The 23,870-nt window shown below is 26.5% G+C and overlaps 3 protein-coding genes across 3 annotated transcripts; 2 read left to right on the top strand and 1 right to left on the bottom strand.

Annotated features, from left to right (window-relative positions):
- Window positions 1-3,681: 3,681 nt before the first annotated feature.
- LOC113548466 (dual specificity protein kinase splB-like) lies at window positions 3,682-7,878 on the top strand. Its single transcript, XM_026949357.1, has 3 exons — window positions 3,682-3,800; window positions 4,976-6,619; window positions 7,367-7,878. Exons 1-3 carry the CDS (start codon window positions 3,753-3,755, stop codon window positions 7,796-7,798), a joined length of 2,124 nt encoding a protein of 707 aa, XP_026805158.1. The 5' UTR covers window positions 3,682-3,752; the 3' UTR covers window positions 7,799-7,878.
- Window positions 7,879-11,606: 3,728 nt separating this feature from the next.
- On the bottom strand, window positions 11,607-12,547 carry LOC113549830. The gene is made up of 2 exons (XM_026951305.1): window positions 12,365-12,547; window positions 11,607-12,278 (listed from the first exon to the last, which is right to left on the bottom strand). Exons 1-2 carry the CDS (start codon window positions 12,411-12,413, stop codon window positions 11,878-11,880), a joined length of 450 nt encoding a protein of 149 aa, XP_026807106.1. The 5' UTR covers window positions 12,414-12,547; the 3' UTR covers window positions 11,607-11,877.
- Window positions 12,548-12,944: 397 nt separating this feature from the next.
- Window positions 12,945-23,094, top strand: LOC113548987 (voltage-dependent L-type calcium channel subunit beta-3-like). The gene is made up of 8 exons (XM_026950114.1): window positions 12,945-13,080; window positions 13,309-13,428; window positions 17,582-17,732; window positions 20,147-20,375; window positions 20,535-20,691; window positions 20,787-20,882; window positions 21,808-22,111; window positions 22,643-23,094. Exons 1-8 carry the CDS (start codon window positions 13,045-13,047, stop codon window positions 23,092-23,094), a joined length of 1,545 nt encoding a protein of 514 aa, XP_026805915.1. The 5' UTR covers window positions 12,945-13,044.
- The last annotated feature ends 776 nt before the right edge of the window (window positions 23,095-23,870 follow it).

A 23,870-nucleotide genomic window follows, 5' to 3' on the forward strand; every position in this document is an offset into this window, starting at 1 on the left:
ATATAATATGATAATATTATGTAGTGAAAAAAGATTTTTTTTTTACATAAAAGGTTTTTGTTATAATATCATTAATATTTGTTTTATTTTTTTAATATAAACTACATTGTATAAACTATATGATTGACTAATACAGTTGTTACATACATAGAAAAATTGCTCAAAAGAATAACTTTTTTGTAACCTTTTAAGACGTTTGAACTTACACATCATCGCGCAATTATATAAACTACAAACTACAAATAGTGGAAGAAGTATTGCGGAGATACGGAATATTTGGCAACCAATTTAAAAAACATAAATATTATCGGGATTATTCATTATCATTTTACACATAAATTGTACCACATTTTGCTTTATACTCTACTTAAGTTTTCATTATTAACATAATTTTATAAAATTATAATCTAATCGCAATATTTCTGATATTTTGATGCATATTTTAAATAAATAAGTTCAGTGGTTTATTAGTTATTGAACTGTGTACTAAACAAAGACATTTACATAAATGGGTAAATTCTACATCCAGATGATAATATAATACTATTACGCTATTAAAAGTATCGTGGCTATCTTTATTTTCTTTAGCTCGCACCACAGCCGGCTAATTTTATTACAAGACATTTCATCTCATTCGTGAAAATCAGCTGACAGCTGAATTTAAGAAAAGAAAAACTTGTTATGATAAATTTATATTCTCCAATAGCACTTTATCTTGTTAAAAATATATGAACTTGACTCTTTAGAAGTTTAAAAGTACACATGCCGGTGCAAACAAATTAAGACTAATTGTTTATAAAGAAAGGAAAAAATAAATGAAACTTTTGAAATTTTAAAAGTCTTAAGATATATTGGCAATTCTCTTAAGTATAATCGTCAGATGAACTGTATACGAATACACTTACATACATAAATTATAAAAATAAAAGCAAATTTTATACCATTTATAAGTACCATATATTATACTATACATATCGATATGGCTTTATGGATAAGTCCCATGTATTTATTGATTTAGCCTCAAACTTTTCGACCAAAAGGTCATTTTCTACACTTCACTGAATAAAGAAATATCTTAGGTCGTTTTTCCGTTATGAAAAGCAACAGTTTAACAATTAATTTTTTTTTCTTAATAATAAATATATTTTTAATAACTTCTCATGTACTACATTATAACTCATACGATAATAATGTAATACTAACCCTATCAAAATTAAACACCAAAAAAAAAATGAAAAATGAAAAATTTTCTGAAATTTCTTATCAGACTATTATTTATCTAATCAAGAAAATTACCAAAGAAATGTTAAAGCTCTTTACTATATAGGATATGTATTGGTTTCAATAATAATATTATTTAAAATGTCATCACTCGATCACTCACAATTAATTTGTGAAATTTAACTGATAATTAACTGATAATCATATCAAAAATATCTAGATTTAACTATGTCAGTATTTGAAGTTTTTACCTATATCTATTAATTTCGACATGATGTCATCAACAAATTATATATCCTCTAGTCCCTACAAATGAAGACGAGTATATAATATATATTAAGCTATAATATAAATACCTAATCATTTTGTATCACCTTCTACAATATACTCATTCCATTATTCAATGATGGCTATAGTTATTACGATTTTTAACACTGATTTATGATATTTGTAGTAGTTACCACAAGTCTGCACTTCTACAGTAACATGTTTTATTTTTATAATAATTACAATTAATTTTATTTTCTACATAATCTCATTCACTTTCTATTAAAAAAATGTTATACTTGAATGTTTTTTTTTATTGATATAATTGGCATTCCATAATCCATTTTATTACAGTGATTTCATTCTAAAAAAAAATAAAAGTAAAAACTTATAGATTCAGACAAATTCTTCATCCCAATTATTAATCTACCTAAACATACAAATGTATTTGATATCAAATACTATTACGATAGCTAGTCTATAGAGTTGCTCGTTTCAACTTTCAATTGCTTTCCATGGAAAATTATACAATTTTTAAAATCGAGAGTAAAAATGAAAAAATAATATATAGTATTAACAACATATAAATCTATGTACAAGAACAATTATTAGTATATATACGAGTTTCGAGTATACTATAGATCAGGTACAATTCTTTTTTTATTTGAGAGTAATTACTATTATTTATCATTTAAATTTGATCTATTATTAATAAATTTTAAATTAAATTACATTTATAGGTACATGATTTTAAATTTTATCAATATCATTATTAAAAATGTAATTTAATATACCTATTTGTATAATATGAGTTTAGAAAGTTTATTATATGTTACTATTTACCAAGTATTAGTGTAATAGACAATGCGGTAGAATATTAATATACCTATATCTTAACCTATTTTTTATAAACTTCAATACTAAGTAAATAAATAGTATTATTGTAGTAAACTACCTCTAGTAATGTATTAATAATTCTAATTGTAATATATAATAATTAAATAAATTATTTATTTTATTTACATATATAATATTAGGAATATGAGTATTTAATTTAATCTCTATCGTCTCTACCTTTAAAAAATCAAATTATAGTAGTACATTATTAAATCCAATTTATTCATATGTTAAACTGTCCAATATTAATTGTACACTACTATTAATTTACAACTAATTACTGAATTCCTTACTTATGTCTTTAACCTTACACGATGATCTACGTTTTCCCTCCCTTAAAAAACTAATCCATCACTATTACAAAACAATTCTTAGCAACAATGAAAATCCTCTTATCTCCTAAATATATACTCTATAACTACTCTACAAAATTCAAGAAGAATTGAAAACTTTCTCATTGTTAATTAATATAATTTCCATGCCTCTTTAGTTGGATTTCCTTCAATAATAATTTAAAAATATATCACAATTAATATTTAAAAATCAGAAATAACAGATTTAAATAGTTCGTAATGTTGATTTTAATTAAGTAATATTTATTTATCTACATTATTATAAATGTATAGGTAATAGTAACTAAGTAAGACGTATATACAACTAGTGGATACAGAGTATATTATAGTACTCCTATTTATGAAAATATAAAATGCTCATTATTTATAATTTTTTTTTTAAATGTATCTATATTGTTTTTCAGTTTGAAAATAATTTTTTTTATTTGTAGTAATATATATTTTAATATACTATTGCGTTATACAATATGTCATATCTCCCACTTTAAAAAAATCTGAGTACGTCACTGTTACTAGTATTACTATATAAACAATATACATATTACACTGGTCACTACAGAAATACATGGTATATTATACATATATTCAACGGTTGCATTATTTTTTTTCCCGTGAGATATAATAGTATAATGAGTCTTCATCAAAAGCATACTTTAATATAATTTTTACAGTAACTACCTGTCTAATATAGCATATTATTTATCATATTATATATCTATAATAATTTGCTATATATACCTAGCTATCTTATAAGTGTAATTTCTAAAGAAAGCTATGCTATAATTGATTAAAAGAAAAAAATGCGAATGTATTTAATCTTTACACTAAGACCGGTTTTTACTCTTTTATAAAATATAGTTCTATTTACCACATTACAACTTTTAGGAAGGGTTGAACTTAGTGAATATAACATGCGCGTGTACTGTGTAGTGTATTACACAGAGTATGATTGGTGGTCACTGATGATAATTTAGTTAATAATACAAAATTTTGATTTAAGCTTGAAAAATTAAAATGTATGCAATGAAACGGAGTTGGATAGTATTGATGACTATATTACAGGTAATTCATTTGTTTATTATTATTTAATTTTATATTGACATAAAGCAAAAAAACCAATCCAATATTTTAAATTTTAAATTCTAAAAATGTTATAAAATAACATCGTCATTAAAGTCAGAATTGATTTACCCGAGGATTTACCTACATAATATACACTTAATTTTACCTTATTACCTATTGGTTTTTAAGTTTTTGTGTAAGAAAATTTCCAATCAAAGAATTATACAAGAAAGGGATATGACAACTCATACAAACCATACATTTAAACAACACGTGTAAACTTGAAGTGTTGAAACAGTTTTAATTATTCTAATAATTAATAACTCTGTAACAGACTTTAAGTACCTACATAATTCAAATTCAACATGTATTGTCAAATAATTGACTATAAATAAATAATAGATACATATTAAATATTACAAAATAAAAATACAATTTTAAATATTATCTATTAAGATGGTACTTCTAAGTTCCTGCCCATAAATACTAATAATTCTTTGCTATTTTAAAATATTATATAATCAAAAATCAAACTATAAAACTATATGTAATGTAAATACATTTTTTTTTAAATAAAAAAAAAATTTATATATTATTTAAGATTTAATAATAATTATAAAATACTATATTTTATTTAATATACTTTCGCGTTTAGTAATTGCTACAATAATAGATGCATGCAAATCCGTGTTTATTTAATATTAAAAATAAGCAAGCTAATAAAAATAATGACTTTGGTTAAATTAAGTTAAGTGAATACAAGATGTTAATAATAAACCAATAATACATTTAACTTGTTAAGTAAGTTAAGATGGAAAATAATATTGACTTAACTCATTTTAAATAAAGTTAATCGATTAATGTGTGAATTACATAAGAAGTATTATTTTATGCCTATTTATAATATGGATATAATATGTATACAATATAATATAATATTATTTATTAAGAAACATAACAGAATAATATTATTACTAAACATTATTTTTATATAAAACATTGTAAAGTAATTAGTTTATAAAATCAACTAAAAAACAATTGAAGTTATTTCAACAGCTGTAAATTAAACTAGTTAAATTATTAAATAGATTAGAAAATTACCTATAGCTTATCAAGTTAAAAAGTAAGGTTTTACTAATCTACCTTTGTATTATATTAATATATTTATCTTGCAGGTGGTAACGTTAACGACATTAACAGCGACATCGATAAATTCAGCCGGAACCACTAATTACCGTCAAGTTAAAATTCACGGCAGAGCTTTAGACCATCGCGGTGATCAGCAACAGATGCAAGCACAGGTACCCACGAATAGAACATTTACTGGGACCAGGTCGAGACAACCCAAAACCCAAAAAAGTGTAGATAATCGCAGACCGTCATTGACTGTCAGCGCTTCGGTCCAACGACATCAACAACAACGAAAATACGACGACAGTGCGTTATCATACTTGGACTGGACACCGATTGTGCAGCATAAGGAATCACTGGAAACCGTTATACCGTCTACTATAAACGGTCGACGAGATTATCAGCAGCAGCGACAGGTACGTCAACCAGATGCAATTGTTACATTCGTAACGTCTCCGCCGCCGACGACGACGGTGCTCTACAAAAATAATCTACGTCCAACAACTCACGTTCAACATTTCGACGACGAAAGAGATAAATTCCAGAGTGGTAATCATTATCAATACGTGAACGCCAGTGAGTTACCCGAAGGAAATAACAAACGTCATAATGTAACGCGTTTCATTACTAACTATGCCTACGGAGCAGTTAACGAGTACCGTAAAAATTCGGACTTTGGGTTTCACGACAAAACGCAGGATAAGAACAAGCCCAGTCATCGACACAGCTACAACAATGGTGCGTACACGACCAAAGAACAAAACAAACATTCCACTCTGCAAGACGTGTACAACGGAAACGTGCAGTCCGGCGAGGAGAAAGATACCGTACGACAGCCTCAAAGTTATGATTCAGATTTCGAGCATAACTTCCAACGCTATGCAGCTCACCAATTCGTGAACACTGATGTGCTACAACCGGACGACGAAAATAAATACAATAATCAGATTGCCGACATAAGATTACTCAACCAAAATCATAGGAAGAATCAGAATATTTTTAATTTACTCAAGAATGAAACAAAAAGTGACGTCCTTCACGATTACCCGAAAAACATCACCACCACTGCCGCGAATGTGATAGTATCAATTGAACACGAAAATAATCACACCGAGGCACATAATATATATAACACGGACGCAGCCAACATGGCAAACGAACAACGTCTAAATAATAATAACGAGGATGTCGACGATGAGAATAATGACTTTTATCGTGATGATGACAACTATGACCTGCAACAACACGTATTTACGAACGTGATAGTCGACGAATGGGGAAATAACGCCCATCATACAATCGTCGACACAGATTCAAAAGCCCAAAAACACGAAGATGATAGAAAATTTGAAAATTTGAAATTCGACCAAGGCGTACCTAAGCAGCGCATGAGCAGCAATCAGTACGTAAACACGGACGTAACGGCTGCAAAATTTGAGACGGACAGCATAGCAACATATAAACGACAAAGTCAAAATGACGAGCGGGAAAAAATCGAACACCAACGTCGTCGAAAGCCATCTGTCATCGGTGGTACCGAAATAAATCCAACAATTCTAACGACGGCATCGCCTCGACAATTACGACGCAAAGTACAACCGTCGGTTCAGACTCGCCGACCTGCTGTCGACGACGAAACAAGTAGTGAGATGTTGTACGATAGTCAAAACGTTTTCGGACGAAAATATGTAAGTGTATAGTGCAACCAAGTTAAAACAATGACTTAGCTGGTCATATAACGTGTTAAATACATGAAAGATGGGACAAAAATAGTTTATTAGGTCAAACTGCAAGTCCCCTTTTTAACTTGGTCGCACTATTTTATGTACAGTGGCATACGCAGGATTTTACAAATGGGGGGGGGGGGCTTAAAAATAAAAAATTACTCAGTTATAACAAACGCATTGACTTAAAAATTAAAATAGTTGCTATTTTATTTCTTACTTAAATTAAGCATAAAATAAATAAAAAATATATGAAAAAATTATACATAAATTTATATTATAATTATATAAGATTATAAATACCCATATATGGACTGTGGTCGTAATCGCGGACTTAGATAATATAATACCTATATAATATTTATTAATATCTTAGTACGTGGTTCTAATAAATGAATAAATACACCCTATATTAAATCGTTGATAGATTTAAAAACAAAAATAATAATACGGGCAAATTAGCCCCCCCTGCGTACGCCACTGTCTATGTATACTATTATAATATATATGTACATTATACATGATGAACAAAAAAGATTATTTAGCATATAATATTATGGTATGGTAAAATGCCTTTTATTCGAAACGATTTAAGAGGGGTGAAAGGGCTGCGTAAAGTTTTTCCCTCCTTGGAAAACTAGTCATATCTAACTTAAAAATTACGAAATTGCTCATTCTAAAAAAAATACTATTTTATTGGGTTTTTTTTAGAACCGTGACAATCATGGACATATCATAACACCGAGCGACATACAACCAACGGCGACATACACTTCGAGAGTTCCCGTAGTAATAGAGGACGTAATAGACGGTGATAACGATAACAGCGCGGCCGTAGAAGAACTAAAACAGCCCGAGCAAGGCCGTTACGGTTTTGGGTACTCCGTATTGGACGAAAACGTAGGAATGGATTTTGGCCAATGGGAACGTCGCGAACCAGGTCGTACCGGTACCGTGACCGGACTATACCGGGTTCGGTTACCGGACGGCCGGACGCAGACAGTCGAATATACCGTCGGCCCGGCTACCGGTTACAGGGCGTCCGTTACTTACGAGGGCGTCCAACGTCATCCAACTGCGGTCCTACTGCCACTTGTCGAACGAAACGACTCAAAGGGCGCCGAAACACGATCACCTGAATAAAAATATTATTTACATATTTATATTTTACAACTATAATTTTAATTTATTAAACAAATTAAACTACTTATTTTTAAGAATAATACGAGTACCTATGCTAAATTTATAATAAATACAACTACATCAATTTCAAAAAGAAATCCTAGTTCAGCGATGTGACAAAAAAATATATGTACACAGTACACCTTTAAGGCGTAAGGTGTGTGATTACAGGGCTATTGATAGGTCCACCCTTAAAGGAGTTGGAGCAACTTGTATTTGTCAAATGTTTAAACTAAATACTAATCCATAGAACAAAAAATACTATACTCCAGCCACTCGATTTTAATTTTGAAATTACATTTTCTATAGCTTTGTTTGGAAATAATGTTATTTTTTTATCATTCAGTGACTAACTAAAAATATATGTCAAGTTAAGTATAGTTTTGAAAAAGAAATAAACTTATCATACATTATAGTATTATACTAATTACTAGATTTCGTAATTTGAAAGAAAATAACTCATTATATTATATCTACTAATTAAAATAAGATTTTTCAGTGTTTTTTAATACATTTTCGAGCAAACATAAAAATGGGCTAGATTCAGCTTGAGAACCCAAATGTATTTTGTAATAATGTAATATTACTAATTTTATTTAATTATTTAATTGAAACAAGATACATTTTTGTTTCTCTATTAATATAATTGATTATAAATAGCTATTTGTAATTAATAATTTATACTGCAGTGTAGTACTGCACATAGTTATATACGCGTAGAAACTAACCAAAACTAACGGAAGTAAAAAATTTTTATGCATTTTTTTTAATAAAATATTCAAATTAAACCCCATGAATAGGGAGGGGGACAAATAGACGTAAAAAAAATATAAAGAAAATAAATAATAATATAGTAAAGTCCCGTTCACACAGTAAATATTTAAAAGGTTAGAAATATTTACCATATGAACGAGGGCTTACTTTATTCGTTATAATATATTGTTACTGTAATGCTTTAATGGTAATAGGAGCGTTATCTAACGGCATCACATTGAACTTTTCGATATCTACGCCAAAAAATTAAATGCTTGACAACGCTGTTTACTATTATCACCACGAACTAAGATTATCACAGAATAAATTGCTAGGTAATTTTGCGATATATCATAGAACATAAATATTATGTTCATGTATGGATATGAATACTTGATGTTCTATGGATATATATTACGATTTTATAATTTTACTTATTCCACTTACTATTTGCCATTGTTGAGTGTCATGACTCGATGTCAAATGGCCCTGTCATATTGTCATCATATTATGAAATATTAATAAATATGTAATATATGAAACTAAATTAATTAATAAACAAAAACTATATTATGCCCTTATGAAGAAGTACAATACAAGTGTACCCACGGTCTTATTTATACACATCAGGCAAGTCCATCATTTACTGAATTTACATATTGAGGATTTAAATTATCACAAAAATCTATAATGGGTATCATATAATGAAGTGTTTTGTAACGTTGCCATGCTGTTATATCATATTAGTTTAATCAATTACCTATATTAACATATTATGCTTTAAAATTTTAGAACATAATATTTAATTAATTTGTCATGAGCGTGGCACACGACTATTATAAACTAGTAACTAATAGATCTTATAGTTTTTATAATTATTATTATTAACCATTAGGTATATATTTAATCATGGTATAAAAACCAATTAACTTATTTCAAAGATCGTTTTGATGCAGCATCTACATAGTGTCTATAAAAACGGCGAATCCTAGCAGTTTGGTCGGACAACACGTTTTTATAATACATTTACGGAGTCATTGGCTTATGAAATTCTTTCCATAAGTTTATTTGAATATTTCGTATTTAAAATACGGATCAGGGATCTGTGTTCATATTAAGCTGTACATTTCCTTTTATCCATTTTTCTATATGTAAGCAGTTTTCATAAGAATCTGAACTCTTAAATAATTCTTTTAGCTAAACTTCAAGAATAAACTTTTAATTTTAAAATTGTTGGTATTTCTAATGTCACTAAGCCAGGATGCATACCCAATACTAAAGAGGTAAGAAAATGAATGAACCATTTGAAAAAAAAGTAAAAGCAAGAATTTGGAGTACCAAAACAATTGTTTATTTATTAATATACTAAATCATTACCAACCGACACCTAAGTACTAAATTGAAAACTGTTTTAACATCATAAAGAATATTAATAAATGTCTCAGCATGACCACACATTGATTTGACACCTATAATTAAGACCATTCTTCATATTATAAAGAATATAATATTTACACACACAAATTTTATATTATAGTCATTTTGAACAAAAGGTTTACTGTTAATAATAAGTTTTTGTAAAAAATTAATTACACAAAATATTTTTAAACTTAAATATTTTTTTTTATTAATTTTACAATGTAAAAACTGCTAATTTAAGTTCTTTAGTCATTTTTGCATTATTTGAAAATCTAACAGTAGTAAAAATTTTAAAACGAAGATATAAATTGAGCAAGAATGTTTTGTCAAAAAGATTACAGGGGTGTTTCAATCGTGTATTACATAAAAAATCCTTCAATTGGGCCCCGACATTATCTTTAATTGAATATATGGGAAAATTAAGTACAAAATTATCATCTAATTTCTTAATATAATCTTGAAAATTGTCTGAGTATATTGAAAATTTACTGGTAGTTGAGTTGACCGAATAAGAATGGAACTTAAAAAACTTTACTAAGAAAGTAACTGGTCTAATGATTTTTGACAATAAGCATAATTGATACAAATTTCACAAACATGTTTCTCTAAACATTTACTCATTGAATATCCACATACACATGGCAAACTATTTCTCTCTGGTTTATTTAATTGTCTATAATCTACAGTGCCAATAACAATTGGAGAAAATTTGAAAACATTTTGTTGATGACTCATTATATGAAAAATGTTATTAGATAAAGGTTGGTCATTAATTTTAATTATAATTTGGTCAAGGTCTCCTGGGAATTTTACTGTAGAAGAATAATGTTGAAAATAATCTTGATAAAATAATTTTTTGTATGTCTTAACAAGTTGTATAGAGGTGGGTTTAAATTCTTTACTATTTTGTTTTCTTTCTTTATCGAACCCACTATCCAGAAAATCTTTATTCAACCAATGCATACACAAAACATGTTCTTTATTAATTGTTGGTTTAAGAGTTTCCCATAACATATTTAAACCACTTATTGAAACCATCCACCCATTTATAAACTTTACATTATAAGTTATATCTGAATTATTTATCACTTTCATATTTTCAAACTTGATCATTTTAGATAGGTGATCTTTTTGAGGGGTAATATTTTTGTATGAGTTGTTGAATATATCAAATAATTTATGCATATCATTAATAAAATTAATTGTTGTTAGTGAACTTTTAGGCAAATTTTCAGTGTCTATTGCTAGAGACATCCTTGCAGCTAAATTGGCACTGAATACTTGTGTTGCCAAACTGACTTTAATTTCATCAAAAGGCTCTGGATGAATGTGCTTGTGTGTAAGTTTTGAAATATAATTGTAATACATATCTAAATATTTTTTTCCACAATCCCATCATTAACATGGAGAGAACATTTAAAGAACAAATTAAGGGAAGTTCTTATAAGAGTGTGAGAGTCAAAAATATATATTATTCTTTGATTATCAACATCAAAATATGGTTCGTTAAAAGAAACATTCATTACTTTTGAAAAAGTTATAAATTCTTTTGATTGATCAGATACAAAGGATTTAATGTTAAGACCAATATTTTGAAGTTTACAAATAGAGAACACAATTGAAACTAAATCGTTAATGATACAGCTAGATAGTAAATAATATGCAATTTTTTGCTTCCACTTAAAATTAATATCTCTTATCATAAAAACAAAAGCTTGTGTTGCTTTTTCATAGGTTTTATGTGAACCCAATTATATGACTCTTAGAAATATTATAAAAAAAGTGTGTTTTTATAGACATTTAAAATTGCTAATTTTAAACTTAATAAGATTAAATACAAAATCATTTAGACCGGGTTTCATGTCATATTAATAAAGGTTTTTTTTTAGAATGTTTAGAGATGGAAGATTAAATGATTTTTTAAAAAAATGTAAGACTTCTGGACCAAAAAAATATAAAGTCAAAGCAAGCTGTTTCTTTAAATACTTCTCTTTTAAACTCTGTTTCATAATAACTTTTTTACCATTATGAAACATGTTATTTTTAGCAAACATACAAAGTGATGGAATTAAATGTTGTTCACATAATTGTACACGGTCTTCTACTGAACCTAATTTTAATAATTCGTTTTCTGGTTTCTTTATTAAGTTGTTAGCATCATTAATTGTTTTTTCCAATAATTCTATTGTTGAAGTTTGAGCACCTGAAGAATCCGTTGTAATAATTGATTCTGCACCCTCTGATGCATTATGCCGCCTAATAAAGGTATCTAAAAGAAGTATGGAAATAATTAATTGTAGCAATACATAATAATTAGGTACATCATTTAATTAAATTATCTTAATTAATACTTACCCGTTGTGGAACATTGAGAATTGGTCGAATTATTTACTTGTTTATTCATAATGTTTAAATTAATTAAATATAAATTCTATATGATAGATATACAATCATCAGTATTTTTGAATAAATAAATTTAAATTTCCACTGAAGTTTAAAAACACAAAATATTAAATAACACCAAACGTGGTTTTGTAATTTGACTTGCACAGTTAACGATTTCAGAATTTCAGATTTGTTATTTTTTTTTATTGGGTACCTATTTGGGTTTAAACTGGAATTCGGACGGAACGATTAGAGAACAGTGTCACCACCATTTATCTTAGGGAAAAGAGAATTTACAATATTTGTTCATTTTATAATTATTGCTGTATTCTACGATCTATCGTGGCAAAAACCGTGCGCGCCTTTATCACGACGGACATTGGTTAGTGCGATAACAAGTTTATCAGACAACTTACAACACTGTTGAAAAATTTAGATATAAAAGAACCGCCACAAGTTAAATAAATGAACCGCCACTAATTCACCGAAACGTTTCATTTGAACTTTGCTCTGGTGAAAACGGAGTTGAATTTTCCCGTACCCAAAGTTGATGTATACATAATATTTCGATCGATCCATAGACCTCAGTGTAAAACCATCAACAATCCAAACTACTAAATATATCCGGTGGCTCTAATTCTGTAGATAGTATGGCCCAGCAACCATTACAACGCACCTGCCCGACGGTACGGCCTTACGCCATTGAAGCAATATTCTAAAACATCGCAATTCAGACTGTTTTGGTTGTCGAAGCAAAGCGCTCCCTATTTTAACGCAATGGCGGTCTATTCGTTTTCAATTAAATTACAAATATATATACCTATATAATAATACAATGTCTACAGTCTGTTACAAATTTGTGTTTGATTTTCGATATTAAGGTCTTGGAAAATATATTTTCGTTTGTATTATAGACGAAAGAGGTGGCATTTTCCATACGCACAAATGTTGCTTACAATGGCAGTATGGATGACGACTGTCCAATACAAGGTCGTGCAATCTCATTTAAGACTCAAGAATTTTTGCATATCAAGGTACCTATAATATATTACCTTCTTAATTATCTATTTTATGTTATATAAAACAATACCATAATTAATGAAATTTAAGATAAAAATCAAATTTATGCCTTGTTGATTTATGGACTACCTACATAGAATAAAGAATTAGCTCTTAAGTTAACTTCATTTTATTAGGTATCAAAATTATTGTTTTTTGTTGGTACTGGAAAAAATAATATATTGATTGTTAAATAAAAATAAAGTTTTAATTTTTTAATTTACTTATCAAACAAATAAAATTTATTTTATTAAAATGTTAAATATCTAAAAACTATTATATATCTGAAACTTTGTACTTACAATGTTATTAATAATAATATTATTATTGTTTTAAATATTTAAACGTTGTGACATAGTATAGCGATTTATTGTTTTCTATCAAATGAATAATATTTTTTTTACTTATTTATTATATTTATTTTTTACCCATTTAGGAACATCTTAAATAGTTTATTTCAATTACCTTACCTACTCTACAGTCGTAGAACAATAATTTTAAAATATGGAAAATGTTTATACTTTATATTCATTAATATTTCATAAATCTATTTATACATCATACAATAAAACTACTATTTAATTGTATTGATTTAGATCATATCTTGTATTTCCTTAGTTATTATAAATATATTTTATTTTATTTTTATTGACCAATAAAATTTCAAATATTAGATATCTAAACCTTTATTCTGATCTGCTTATATACTTCAAAGTTTATACAATTTCATAAAAGCTTATAGGTATATACAGAATACATATATATATATATATATATATATATAGTTATACTATTAAATATGAATGTTTTAATAAAATATTAAGTGTATTTACATAAAAATTATAATTAGTTAGGTGCCTAAAGGTAGATACTTTTCTTTCAAAATGTCATAATCTTTGTATTATTATTGTAATATATTCAATTATAAAAATTTTTCATTTCACTTTTCTAGTAATTTATAATTAATTATAATTTATTGTTAGTATAAATTATAATATTTATTTGAAATATTTTTGTCTTAAGAGGAACAACAGAACAGCAGCGTTTTAATACACAAAAATATTATCTTATGGTTCTTATGAGTTAAAGTTTGAAATTTACTTAAACAATTTTGAAGAAAAATTGTTTTAATAAGGTGACTTTTGAATATTTTTATTAAGTAGTTTAGAATTAATAATAATTTCAGTATTATAACTTACTTATACCTACTATATTTTTATTCTTGGAATTTATAAGACTGGCAGGGAATTAATGAACTTTTATAGATTTGCTAGTCTGAATTTAGATTGTTATAGTTATTATAGCACATGATTATAAAGTAGTGCAGTACTATAATTTAGTTTATTTATATATATATTATATGTAACTAAGTATCTAACACTCATTAATACAAATGTGCTGAATGCTTTGCACCATTTAAGTACTTAAAGATGAAAAATAAATTAAATTTTTATAAAATTATATAATTTTTATTTATTAAATATATTAATTATATAATATTTTATGTATTCTAAATTCTAAATTATATATTATACTTATATACCTATATTAAATAAATTATAATTTTTTTTTTTTATAGTTATCACTTATTAATTTATAAAAAAAGCATCTAAATATTAATCATTAAAGAATTATTTGATTCTAAAACTGAAAGAACAGAATTATTATTTTTTGAGTTTTAATAAACAAATCTATAATAATTAATTTATAAAAATAACTTAAATTCGTATTCAATTTATGGAGCACTTACTTCTATGAACCATACAAATGTTTATAAATGTACTAAAAACAGTGTTGGGTAATACGTAAGTACTAATAACATATTAACATAACAGACAACAGTAATGCATCAGGGTTTCTAAAATTGTGATTTGTGAGTCAAATTTTGGTGAGTCGCAAGATTTTTCTTCGATTATAACATAGATTCTATTCTAAGAAATTTATGTTTTTAGATTCTGATTTCTGAGCAAAGCAATGGATGTTTTGATTTTACAATGATTACTGTCTTTCATCACCTTTGAAAGTTTGAAATATAAAAATGTTTTGATTTTCAAAAATGAGGGTAGCTAGACTTTTGTTAACAAATTAGGTCTAGTTGTTAAGATACTTTGGGGAATTAAGAGTGAAAAATGCTCAGTATTTATTCATAATCGAGAAACCATAATTTTTACGCAAATCCAATTTTCGAAAAAATCAGTTTTTTTTTTTATGTGTAATTACTAATTCTAGAACGAATAACTATATAATTGAAATATAATAATTTATCAATAAATTAAAATTCAACATAATACTCATAATAGTGACTCATTCATTTAGAGCGGTATCCATTTGCCTACCTTTTTATATTACCAACCTATATAATAACTATCAATGCACATGAATTGCGTCCCGAAATTCCTTTCCCATATGAATTGCATTCTGACAATATTGTACCTCTACACGAATTAAGTACGTCACAAAGTAAAAACATTATTGTCCTTCCAATTTTATATAGATTTAGGACTATCAACAACAAATTATTACTAGGTATTGTTAGGTTAAAAATTATGATTTCTGTCGTTTTTATGAAATATAGAAATAAGTAAATTAAATTAGTAAGTTTAAATTATATGATATATGAATGTAATATAATAGCTATAAAAATATTTAAAAAAATAATACTTGAAAAACATTAACAATACCTTTTTAACATAATCGAGACGCCCGAGATGGATTAGTATGCCATTTTCATAATTTTTCAAATCTTGCTTCAAAAAATCTTCTTTTTCACATACATAACATTTGTTTGTTTTTAATTATACAAATACTACGTTGTAGTAACATTTTTTAAAACATCAAAGAATTGATATATATTTGAGTGTACTGAGTCAAACATACTGTTAAACTTAGAATGGAAGACTTCATTAATATTCACAGTTCGAGTACGAGTACTAGTCATTTAAACAAAGCCTTACGCATTCGTATACCCTTATATTTATCGATGTTTTTATTTTAGGACGCAATATTCATTATTCGTGTGCATCTAAAATCATAACGAGAGTCGCGATAGATTTTCATATGAGACTTTGGTTTGAGGCCCTAAGAGATGAGAACCGGTATAAAGAATTTTAAAATATGTATATAAATATTGAATTCATTGGAATTATTAATAATAATAATAATAATAATAATAATAATAGCTATGAATCTATGATTAATATCTATAATAACATGAGAATATTTTATCTCCATGCTACACTATGTCCTCGAGATCAATTCCACTATGTACGAATTCGTAAGAGATGCGCAGATAAACCGATTTGACTGCATCAGAATTATATACCAAAAAAAAATTCCAAATTGCATGCCATCTCTCAAAGTGGTCTGTCCAAATTGCATGCGATGTAGGTACAAGTTTATTTATCATGTACTTATGTGCATAACTTAAACTTTTTCTTTTAAATTTTTACTTTGACAATTCATGGCAATCGAATCCAACAATACATACGTCTATATGCATTTTGTGATTAATTTCTTAGAAACTTATTTGATTGCTTACAGTTTATTTCCACCATTTTTATTTGGACTGAATTTTCTAATTATACAATGCGTATAACTAAATGTTTGTGAATTATTCCATTTCTAACTGAATAGCATGTTTTACTCTCTAAGTTCTAGTATATTTCAATTAAATCAATATTAGCAAGTACAGTGATATAAATGATTTTCGAGTAATAACTATAATAAGTTAAGTAATTTAATTACTTTTTAAATGTAACTTGACCAACACTGCAGTTAAAAAGCAATCATGGTTAATTTATAAATAATAGCAAAAAAAATAATAAATATTTGCTTAGTCAAAAAATATACGTAACTTATACAGTAGACTTATTAGGTACCTATTTGTTTTATATTTGTATTTTAAAAATTATACTCCTGTTGGCTATTGCTATCTCTTTTTTAAGACTTGGACCTATTCAACTATTTTTATCATAAATAAATTGACCTTTTGTAGTTTAATTCTTTATGATTAAATATAGTGCTTTTTTAAATTTAATAAGTAGTAAAAAAAATATCTTAGTAGAAAGTATAGATCAAGTAGTTATACGATAATCAAAGATAATTTTTAATTTTCATTTATTGTTACAGGAAAAGTATGATAACAACTGGTGGATAGGCCGTCTGGTGAAAGAGGGCTCTGATCTGGGTTATATACCATCCCCTACTAAACTTGAAATCATGCGTAGTATGATTAACCAATTACCAAGTTCAACCAAAAATTCGATATCTTCAAACTCGGGTAATTTTTCAATCAATACTGTATTAACTGTTTAATGTTTAGTTATTAATATTAAATTATTAAATATAATTTTATTTTTATATTTTGTTTGCATATGTTTATTTTGTGAATAAGCAAAATATTATTGTGATAATTATAAGTATAATATTTGTTATTTATATTTTTAAGTACAATAATATTTTAAACTTATTCACGTATTTCTAGTACCTATATCTATCGACTATTGTCTATGTTATTTCTTCTGGTCTATAATTCGCTACAGCTATTTTTTAAATGTATGTGTTTCTATTTTTTTATTTATTTAATTTTGTTTTGACTATACGCCTTGTTAATAATTATAGTGGCACGTCAAAATATTTCCAACAAAATATTCCATGACAAAATATCTCGCGTAAATATAAATTAATATGTAAACCTTTTTATAAAAGTTACATATACTATATTAATACAATACAATTATTATTATTAACATTTATAGAATATAAAAAAAATTAATTAAAAAGTTTTTAAAAAAATATTAAAATTATATAGTAATATTATTATACATAAAATTATTATAAAAAGTGTTCATTAAATTATTTAATTCAAGACTGTTAGATCACAACACGCGTTGTGGGTAATGATATAAATTGACACATTATACCATTATCAAAATAACGAATGACTCTAATTAACTTAAGATAAAGTTTGATATTACTTTTAATAGTTCTTATTTTATAATAAAGGTTAACATTTTAAATTATTATTTATGCAGGATATTTTGGTTTAGGGATATTATTTTTTCGTGGACCAAAAATTTTAAATGATACATTAAATACATTTAATTAGGTGAAATTGTATACTTTAACTAGATCGAAATTCTAAATTTTTATTTGTTAAAATATGAATTAATATATTCAATAGTAAGAACAATATTAGGTATATAAAATATATATATATATGAAATATGAACAAGTATTTATTGGGTAACATGGTTATTATGCCTATTCAGTTATTAGTTATTAATTTATTATATAATTCTTCCATAACTAAGTATAATATGAACGATTGATATGGATTGTCATCATACTTTGATTTTATGTCTCTTCCTGTAACTTCCTATTTTTATATCTCATTGTATTACTTTTTTAGTTATTTATATTCTTTATCATTCAATGATTTTAAATCCAAAGTCACTAGAATTTGACCTGTCAAAAAAAGCATTTATTAGGTACTCTTGTATTTTATATATTTTCAAAAACAAAAAATGTGGGCAAGTGGGTATCGCTCTGCTTTAAGTAGATATAGAGAAAGTAAGTCACTATAATGGATGTGTTAAATTTGTATACAATGACAGGTATAATTGTATACGAAAAACGATTCTAAACGGAGTTGATTTGTCAGTCTAGAATAATAAGTAGGATATATTATATTATTAGCTATATTTAAATTGTAATATATCTTTATTTTACGCGATTTAGTAAAAAATTAAATTTCATACGCTCATAAATTATTTTTATATTGATGCTAGAATTTATTTTTACAGTTATTTGAAGAAAAAGTTATGGGGAACCTTGTGTTGAGTTTTGTAACCTTAGGTATAAATCACAAACATTGAAAAATGTTACGAATTTCCAACTTCAAAATTCCTTGCAAATTTTCGCGATTTTGACATATTTCGTAAACATTTGAACTTTATAATGCTTATAAATAAAAATTGTGATTAACGATTTTTATTTTTTTTTTGTTACTATGATAAGTACAACTTATAATAAACCTTTTATTAAATTTTAAAGATTTTTTATTGGTATTTCAAAAAACAAAAACTTAGAAAAATCTAAAATTTTAATTGTCTATAAATAGCTTAAAAAAAGTTAAAATATTTTGAAAATTTAATCGTAAATAGTTGATGCTAATATAAAAATTTGATGAAAATTTCAAGTATTTACAATGATTCGTTTTTGAGTTACAACAAAATAAAAAAATCGATTGTGTCAAAAACTGATTATGCGTAAAAATTCCTGTTTTTCCGTTAATTTTTAAATTGTTCTCTATAAATATCAATAAAAAAAATTCTTTGTAATAATTTAAATGTCTAATGGTTCATTAACTTGAGTTTAGAATAAAAATGTGTCAGTATAATTGTTTACATTAAACCATATTATTCTCTACTTCAAATGATTTTCAAATAAGAGTCGTTTAGATGAAAAATAGGATTCGATACTACAACCAACAAAGAAACTATTAGTGAAATATATTTTACATTTAAATTGTTTAAAAATATTATCTTTCCATTCTGGCAAAGTTCACACATGGATCATATTATAAATTTTGGTATTCAAATAATTATTTATATTGTTAACTAAAATCTACTAAAATATTTGAAATAATTTCTGAATTATTGATTTTTTTATGTTTTTGTTTACTAACCAAAGATGGTAGTCCTACTGTAGGAAGTAGTCATACGCCTGCTCTAATTATTCCAACAGTAAAAGATAAAAGAAATATTTTTTCGAAGAAACAATATACCTCACTTTCACCTTACGATGTTGTTCCTTCGATGAGACCAATTGTGATGGTCGGACCATCTTTAAAGGGATACGAAGTAACTGATATAATGCAAAAATCATTATTCAATTTTTTGAAATATCGTTTTGAAGGAAGGTAAGATAAATTTTTACAGTTTATTTTTTATATCAAAATAAATAATTTGTATTTATTAGTTATTACTTATTGTTTATTAATCATACATTTAAACAAATCCACGTAATCAATGATTCCTATCACGTCACATAAAAATTAGCTAATTTTGTATTTTTTCAGAATTATTATTACTCGTGTAATAGCTGATGTATCATTGGCTAAAAAATCCTTCTTTAATACTTCGTCAAAAAAAAATAAACCTGGTTCACGATCTAATACAATAGCTTACGTGCAACAGGAAGTTGAACGGATTTTTGAACTCGCTCAAACATTACAAGTTAGTAGAAATACATTATTGCTCTTAAAAATTATAACCAATGGCATAATTTAATTATAATTGATACTTCTTAGAGATATTTTATTTTTTTAAAGCTTGTTGTTTTGGATTGTGATACCATCAATCATCCTTCGCAATTAGCAAAAACATCTTTGGCGCCAATCATAATATATATAAAAGTCCAACCACAAGTAAGTGTCTTTAAACTACCTTTTAATAAATTCGGTTGCTTTATATAAAAGCATAAAAGAACTACTATTATATAAATTATTACAAATTGGTCTGAAAAATTTGCTTTACAAAAATTATTTTATATTCAGTAATTTGGACACCAATTTATTAGGTACTAAATAATTTTGTTTTATTCTTCTAATGTTTAAAATCATAAATTTAATATAAACGTACTAACCAAATAATGAATATTTTGTCGCATCCACATATCCATACTTACAATTTATTATCAGTATTATAAAAAACAATTATTAAATATATATATAGTAATAATCGTTACTGTATTTTACTTGACTTTTTATAAATATTATTCTATTCATTAAAAAACTGAAAAATTCATGAAATGTTCGTTATTGCCCATAACTTTACTGTTATGTTAAAAAAAACTTTTTTGTTGAATTATATTTATCTAGATAAAAATATCTAACTATTTTTTTTCGATAATTAGATTTAACGCAAAAAAAAAAATAGGGAAACAAAAACTAAATTTTGAAACCGATATGATTAATGAAATAAACTACAAATTTAATCTTGGGAATTAAGGAACTGTTTAATATAAGGTAACATCATAAAAGTCAAAACTATGACTAGAAAAATATATTTATTAATGGGTAAGCTGGTGTGGACAAAATCGAGACAGTAATGGAGGTGCGTAAAATTACAAAATATAAACCATCTTAGATTTTTTTTTTTTTGATAAAATGATCTTAGAATGAAATGGATTTTTAATTAAATAACTAAATTATAATAATATTAACATACATTTTTAGACCATTATATTATATTTATTATTTATAATGCAAGGAAAGCATTATTTTATAATTGGTAAACACATTTATATAGGATTCGAACAAATTTTAAATGTGTACTTTTTTGTGTGTATAGATACTACAACGGTTAATTAAAAGTCGAGGTAAATCACAATATCGACATCTCAATGTTCAAATGGTGGCCTCTGAAAAGTTGGCTCAATGTCCAACAGAAATGTTTGATGTAATACTAGACGAAAATCGGTTAGAAGAAGCATGTGACCATATGGCTGGATTCTTGGAGTCTTATTGGCGAGCAACACATCCATCAGTGACCCTGGACTACAACCAACAGCAACTATTTATGAGACCAATTAAAAGATCGCCAAACATAGATATATCCATGTTAATGTCGAAGATGAACAATTGCTCTCTGTCAGGTAAGTTACAATTATTGTACCCATTGGTATTAAGAGTAAACGTATTTGATGATCAATATAATATAGTGATATAATATTATATCAGCTATAGCCAATAAAAAATAACAATAATGTGTATATGTGTACACAAGTATTATTATACTATTTAACTGAATGTTGTTCATACTTCATTAATGATCATATACAAATCCTTACTAAAATAGACAATGTAGTTAAGCATAAATGTCAATTCTCGTGTGGGGTAAATGACTAAATAACTAATAACCTTTGATTCAGAACAACGCTACGGTTATAAGTTGCGATAACCGATAAGGCTTCTATATGATTACCACTAATTTTTGTTCTTTTAATAAAAAAAATGTGTTGTCATCTGAAAAATTAAAAATATTTTATTAATCCCGCTACTGTTTATGATGCTTTCTAATTCAACGATGGTAAAATATTGTAAGAATAATACAAGTAAAAATAGCCTTGTTAGAAGTCGTATTGGACGGTTTCCGTCCATTACGTTCGTAAATTGTATGTTTACAGAGTATAAACCAATGGCCCATAGATCGTCCTACGCGCATAGCAAGCACAACAATTATGAACATTATGATCAAGAAAGAACAGAGAATATGTCACCTACAGCTACCATGTATAAGCCACATAATCAAAAACTACTGCAACAGCGTTACCGTGATGTAGACCAGCATGACCATCTGCGACAGCCGCTTCATCTTAATCATTCTCAACTGCAATATCATCTTGAAAATCGGCACAGCAACGATCGCGATAGTCGGCTATATCAAAATCGTGTCGTGCAGCTGCGTTATCACGAAAATCAGCAGTATTCTTTTGAATACCATCAGCGTCAGGATCAACGCTATCCACATCAGCTTCAGCAGCAAAATAACGATCAACAGAGGCAGAAACAACGTAGTGCAAAACGGCGTGAGCGACACGTGACATTCGACTGTCCTCTACATCACGATAAAGAGTAGATAGCCATAACAGGCACAACTGTAATAGTGCCCGGAAGGCATCAAATATGGCTTTGTTAATGGTCATATCATCAATACCAAATACGATCGATTTTTTTCAATTAGTGTTTGACCCTATCTGGCTGTAATCAATTTTTAGTTAAAAACTATTTTTGTTTACTTTTTGCATCTTCTATCCGAATTTATTAGATACATCTTGATCTTAGGTATTTAAGTTCTTGCACTTGTTTTGTTTCTCGACTTCCTTATAAATGTATTCTAGTACTAGTGTTTTTTGATTCGTTTTGTAAAAACAACTTTTATTTATTTCGTATTAATTCTCATGTTCAGTTCATTAATTATTGTTTCTTCTAGAATTCCTAACAAATTTTGTGAGTCTTCTTCATTATCAGATAATATTGATATCAGTAAACCATAACATATCATTTTTTGATCCATCTATTCTTAGTCTTGATTGAATTTTTCTTATATTATGTATATGAATTCTTAGATACTTGCTTTAAATATGTTGTGTGAAATAATGCATCCCTGAATCATTAATTAGTAATTTTCTTATTTAAGCATCTTTTTCATTTTCTTCTATTATTATAAATTATAATAGTTGTTTCATTTTTTTTATAGTTTATAAAGGTTTTATAACAACCCATTTTAGTATACTAAATATCATCTTCCATTTGTTAGTACTTTTTCTATGTCAACGATAGTTATGTATGCTATTAGTGGCCATATCCTTCCTAATTAATTAACAATTATTACATTTGAAACCAGTATTATTT

This window comes from Rhopalosiphum maidis, chromosome 4 (genome assembly GCF_003676215.2).
Source record: "Rhopalosiphum maidis isolate BTI-1 chromosome 4, ASM367621v3, whole genome shotgun sequence".
Classification (NCBI taxonomy): Eukaryota; Metazoa; Arthropoda; class Insecta; order Hemiptera; family Aphididae; genus Rhopalosiphum; species Rhopalosiphum maidis.